Here is a 5,935-nt window from a genome sequence, read left to right as displayed (position 1 = left end):
TAAGATAAACCATCCAAAAAGGATTCTTAAACACAACTGAAAATAATTAAGTTGTAGACTGGACATACACTCTGGGTTAGATGCTTTTCTAAATGGTCTTGTCTTCCCTAACATAATTTAAATGTTGTGTATTTAGATCAGGTCGGAAACAAGGAAAGCGTAGAAGGCCAAGAAGAGAGAGAGGTGCAGATTAGAACTTTTGTGAGAAAACTCTTGATCTTTTTTCACTGCAAAAGCCCAAAACCTGGGCCAGGGTTGCTGTGGTTCGCAAACTTCATGGTGGACATGGGAGCTTGGACAATTTATATTTTTGTGTAATTTTTGTCATCTGAGTTTTGTTTTCAGTTTTCACTTGTGTAGGGTGACCCAGAGCCGTCCCTTGGCAAGGTGGTGGCCCCAGCCCCTGCGCTTTGGGGGCCCCCGCAGGCAAGCAGGTGAGCCGGGCGGGTGGGGTGAGGAGGCAAACGGGGAAACAAGTGTATGTGGGGGGGTGGAGCCCCCATACCAGAACCTCCTCCTCCCCTCAGCGCCTCCTGCACGCTGGTGGGCCCCGCTGATCAGGGCCTCCCTCTCAGCGCCTACCACCTGCCTGCCACAGATCAGATGTTTCATGGCATCAGGAGGCGCTGGGGGAGAGGTGCGAGGGTGTAGCATTCTTGGGAGAGGGGGTGGAACTGGGTGGAAATATGGTCACCCTATGCTTGTGGATACTCCAAATTTCTACCAAAAGTCACTCAGGGTCCCAGGGAAGTAATTGCTGCTTCTTAATGTCATTTATCGCATGATTTTGGATATGGCAAAAAGTAGCAACCCCAGTTAGCACAACATTTGGGAAATGGGATTTTTACAGTAGACCCAGCCCCTCCTTAACATTACAGGACAGAGCTGCCATCCCTTGTAGTCTTTGTGTGGGGTCTGCGGAGTCGGGACTTAGGCCTGTGATACTCTTGTACCCATTTCTTTAGTGGGCAGGCAGTGGTGGAAGATGAGGAAGGAAAAAAGAGGCGTGTGACTAATGCCCAAGACTTGGTGGCAGGAGATTGGTTTGGGCTCAGTCCCAGAGTTCCTGTATGAGGCAGTGTTATAAAAGGGGAAGTCATTATTACTCAAGGCAGAGGAAATGCTGCTAGCTGTCAGCCAGCTCGCAGGGCTGAGCAGCAAGCATAGTGTAGCAGTGGTGATGAGTAGGGCCCTACTAAAGTCACGGTCCATTTTGTCAATATCACGGTCATAGGATTTTAAAAATCATAAATGTCACGATTTTAGATATTTAAATCTGAAATTTCACGGTGGTGTAATTGTAGGGGTCCTGACACAAAAAGGAGTTGTCTGGGGGTGGGGCAAGGTTATTGTAGGGGGGAGTTGCAGTGCTGCTACCCTTACTTCTGCGCTGCTGCTGGCGGTGGCCCTGCCTTCGGAGCTGGGCAGCTGGAGAGCTGCAGCTGCTGGCCAGGAGCCCAGCTCTGAAGGCAGAGCCGCCGCCAGCAGCCGCGCAGAAGTAAGGATGGCACGGTACCACTGTGTTGCTGCCTGCAGAGCTGGGAGCTTGGCCAACAGCCATGGCTCTCTGGCCATCAAGCTCTGAAGGCAGCACAGAAGAAAGGGTGACAAGACTGCGACCCCCTAAAATAACCTTGCAGCCACTCCTCCCCCCACAACTCCCTTTTGGGTCAGGACCTCTAGTTTGAGAAATGCTGGTTTCTCCCGTGAAATCTGTACAGTACAGGGTAAACGCACACAAAGGTCCCGCTTTCACGCTCCCTGAGGCATTTCCATGGCCACGAATGTGGCAGGGGGCTAGTGATGAGCCTCCCCTGAAGGGGTACCTAGCGCCAGCACCTACCAGACTGAGCCCTTTCCTCAGGGCAGGCCGGAGCCCGGCTGTTTCGAAAACTTTCCCCTCAACTCTCCCAGGACCAGGTGTTGGACCCAAGCCGGCCATTGCGGGGCTGCGCTGCGCAGCGCCCTTTTAGCGCGGCCGCCCTCCCCAGCCGCAGCGAGAGCAACCATTGCAGAGCGGGGCGGAGAAAGCCAGAGGAGTGATGGCTGCAGCTCCCAATAGGGGAGCGCGGGGCCGGAGGGGAGGCGGGGCCGCGTGCGTTTTAGGCTAGCGCCCCGCAACCCGTTCCATAGGCGGGCGGGCGGGCGGCTCCGTTTGGCTGTGCGCGCTTGTGGCTCCCGCCCCGGCAGCCGGGGGTGCGGAGAAGCAGCTCGTGCTCCAAGTCTCCCGCTCAGACCGCTGGGCTTGCCATGGTGCCGCGGGGGTGACTGCCGAGCGCCACGGGCTGCTGCGGGGCGCGGGGTCACCCGCCGGAGCTGGTGCCGGGCCGGCCATCGCAAAGGCGTTTCTGACCCATGCGGGGGGAAGCCGGGGAAATATCCCGCGACGACCCTTTGACTCGGGCTCGCTGCTCCCCGCATCCGGTCTGATACCGACCCCCCGCCCCCACCACCAGAGGGGCGGCGAGCGGGGGACGGAGCGCGGCTCGGCGCAGCCACCCAGGAGGAGCCGCCGCCGCCGCCGCCGCGCGGGAGGCGAGATGCACTTTCGGAGCGATCGGCAGCTCAGCAGCACCCTGAAGTTTCCCCCGGCCGCTTCCCCGCCGCGGGGCTGCGGAACGGAGACTCCCGCTGCTCCCGCCGGCTCTAGAGCCCGGCTCTAGGGTGCATCGGCCCCGCGGGGGAGATCGCTGCTCCTTCCCCCGCCCCCCAGCCTGCCCGCGGCGGCTATGAAGGGACGAAAGAAACGAAAGTTGCTGTGAGCCGGCAGCCGATGAGACCCGCTGGCCCTAGGCTGGAGCACGGGCTAGGAAGCAGGGCGCAGCCCCGCCAGGCAAGGGGCAGAGCGGCCGGCTGCCGGGCCTGGGCTTCCCCACCCTCGGGGCGTGCGAAATGCCAGATCCGCCGCGGGAAGGGCTCTGTGCTGGGGGCAAGTGGGCAGCCCCCCCGGACCTGCGCTCCGTGTGATGTGATGAGCAACCGCTGGCGCTGGCCAGCCGCCCCTGCCCTGCTGCCTCCTGCCCCCGCAGTGGTGCTGCTGTCCTGGCCCCCGGCCCTTCTCAGCATGAAAGTCTTCCGCAGGAAGGCGCTGGTGCTGTGCCTGGGCTATGTGCTGCTGCTGCTGCTCACCATGCTCAACCTGCTGGACTACAAGTGGCACAAGGAGCCCCAGCAATGCAACGAGCCTGCCCCGGCCCGGCGCGCCCCTTCCTCCCCGCAGCAGCCCCACTTCCAGCCCCGCTCGGACATCCGCTCCCTCTACCGGCCGCCGGCGCCGCCGCCCCGCCAGCGCCAGCTGGTCTATGTCTTCACCACCTGGCGCTCGGGCTCGTCCTTCTTCGGGGAGCTCTTCAACCAGAACCCCGAGGTCTTCTTCCTCTACGAGCCGGTGTGGCACGTCTGGCAGAAGCTCTACCCGGGGGACGCCGTCTCCCTGCAAGGGGCGGCCCGGGACATGCTCGGCTCCCTCTACCGCTGCGACCTGGCCGTCTTCCAGCTCTACAACACGGCCGGGGCCGGCAAGAACCTCACCACGCTGGGCATCTTCGGGGCGGCCACCAACAAGGTGATCTGCTCGTCGCCGCTCTGCCCGGCCTACCGCAAGGAGGTGGTGGGCATGGTGGACGACAAGGTCTGCAAGAAGTGTCCCCCGCAGCGGCTCAGCCTCTTGCAGGACGAGTGCTACAAGTACCACACCCTGGTCATCAAGGGTGTGCGAGTCTTCGACCTTGCCGTGCTGGCCCCACTCATGCAGGACCCGGCCCTGCAGCTCAAAGTCATCCACCTGGTCCGGGACCCCCGGGCGGTGGCCAGCTCCAGGATCAAATCCCGCCACGGCCTGATCCGGGAGAGCCTACAGGTGGTGAGGAGCCGGGACCCCCGCATCCACCGCATGCCCCTCCTAGATGCCAGCCACAAGCTGAATAGCAAGAAGGAGGGGGGAGGTGGCTCGGATTACCATGCGCTGGGGGCCATGGAGGTGATCTGCAGCAGCATGGCCAAGACTCTGCAGACTGCCCTGCGCCCACCCGACTGGCTCAAGAACAACTATCTGGTGGTCCGCTACGAGGACCTGGTGGTGGATCCCATTAAGACTGTGCGGCAGGTGTATGGCTTTGTCAATCTGCTGGTGAGCCCGGAGATGGAGAAGTTTGCCCTCAACATGACCAGCGGGCCCAGCTACTCCTCCAAGCCCTTTGTGGTGTCTGCCAGGAATGCCACCCAGGCAGTGAGCGCCTGGAGGACAGCACTGAGCTTCCAGCAGATCAAGCAGATCGAGGAGTATTGCCAGCAGCCCATGGCCGTCCTGGGCTATGAGAGAGTCAACAGCCCCGAAGAGGTGAAGGACCTAAGCAAAACACTGCTCAGGAAGCCAAGGCTGTGAATGGGGCACAGGGGATGCCAACAAGCATCCTTTCCAAAGGGACAGCTAGCCACTGAGCAGCTTTGGAAACAGTCTTCTTTGCCTGAGAGAAAGAGGGAGTGAGGAAAAAAACATCTGGTATTCCTTACAAATGCATTAATCAGGAATCCAGGCATTCCTCCAAAGGCCATTTGTGGGTAATATACATTGACATTTTTGCATTGCTGGGTTATATGCAATTAAAAAGAAGAGAGATTAGGATTGATGGTATTTGTAAAACCCCTTTCCTCTCTTATACCCAAGGTGAGATTCAGTACCAAAATCTTGTTTACGGACTTCTTGTTGTGACTGTGATAATGAAAGACTTGTGCAATTTCTGAGACATCTGTCTTGGTGGAGATGGGTTGCAGTGGAAACATAATATTGTGAATTGGGTTTTTGTATTAAAAGTAAATATTCAAATGTGATCTAAATAAAGAAAACAATAAATGATATTCATTTTTATAATTACCTCGATTGTCTGGGAATCACACACATTGCTTCTATACAGCTTCAAAAAGTACTTGCTTCAGATGCACATTTGATAGCAACAAATACTTTTTGTCGGGCTCAGGGGCTGGAGTGCAACTTTCTCCATGTTATCTCCTGTTTAGAAGCTGCTTTCTTACAAACAAGTACAAATCCCATAAATGCTGTGCAGGTTTTGTGGCCATATGCATAGAGCCCAGAGAGATTTCTCTTTAAATATTGGTGGTTTTTTAAAAAAAAGTTATATTTAAAAAGTTACATTTAAGTGACACTATAATATATTCATAAGATTTGCCATCACAACAATATTGTTGTCTTGAAATACATGTCAAGGAGTCACTGTTAAGTAGAACAAATGGTTCTACATATGGTGTTTTAAAAAAAAAAAACACAACAGGATTTAAATGAACATTTTATAATCGTGAAAAGGTTTGCATGTGTGCAAACTAAATAAACATCTATATTGTAGTGCAAACCACTGCAATTGATAGATTAAAATACTTGAAGCATACTTCTGGCATGCTTGTTGTCAGATGGTATAAATGAAAACAGAATAAAGCTGGAGCTTCAATGTGAATAGTATTGAACTATTCATTTTCTGTCATCTAAATGTTTGTGTGTGTATCTGGTATGTAGGAACATACAGGTTTTGGTCTGTTGCTATGTTGGGCTGATCCTGCAGTCTTTAGTGAGGCAAAACTACCCTTTGACTCTGAGAGACTGTTGGCTGGATCTTCACTGTGTGTAAATGCTCTCAGTTGCTGAGAGTTTTGCCTGGAGGATCAGGCCCATTATTAAATGTGATAAAAGTAGGCGATGTTACTACTCTCACTTCTGTCATATGATAACTGCAGGTACCAGCAAGGACTTTATTTGAGGCTGGTGTTGTTATTCTCCAACACTGTTAAAAGATCTGCTTTGAATGTTGAGGTTTAAGCAAACAATTTCTTGCCACACAGATGTCTGATTTTAGACCACAGACTTTTCTGTGGGAAGCACATTTTACATTGCTTATCTAGATATTGTGCCTTCAGAAAATACAAA

At 54.5% G+C, this 5,935-nt stretch overlaps 1 protein-coding gene across 1 annotated transcript; it reads left to right on the top strand.

The window, feature by feature from the left end:
* The first annotated feature begins 2,112 nt into the window (after positions 1-2,112).
* On the top strand, positions 2,113-4,855 carry CHST2 (carbohydrate sulfotransferase 2). The gene has a single exon (XM_073359755.1). It carries the CDS (start codon positions 2,774-2,776, stop codon positions 4,382-4,384), a length of 1,611 nt encoding a protein of 536 aa, XP_073215856.1. The 5' UTR covers positions 2,113-2,773; the 3' UTR covers positions 4,385-4,855.
* Positions 4,856-5,935: the final 1,080 nt, after the last annotated feature.

Source organism: Lepidochelys kempii, chromosome 9, assembly GCF_965140285.1.
Source record: "Lepidochelys kempii isolate rLepKem1 chromosome 9, rLepKem1.hap1, whole genome shotgun sequence".
NCBI classification, from domain to species: domain Eukaryota; kingdom Metazoa; phylum Chordata; order Testudines; family Cheloniidae; genus Lepidochelys; species Lepidochelys kempii.
The sequence above is the reverse complement of the archived record's forward strand: the minus strand, read 5'-3'. Positions and strand labels throughout refer to the sequence as shown.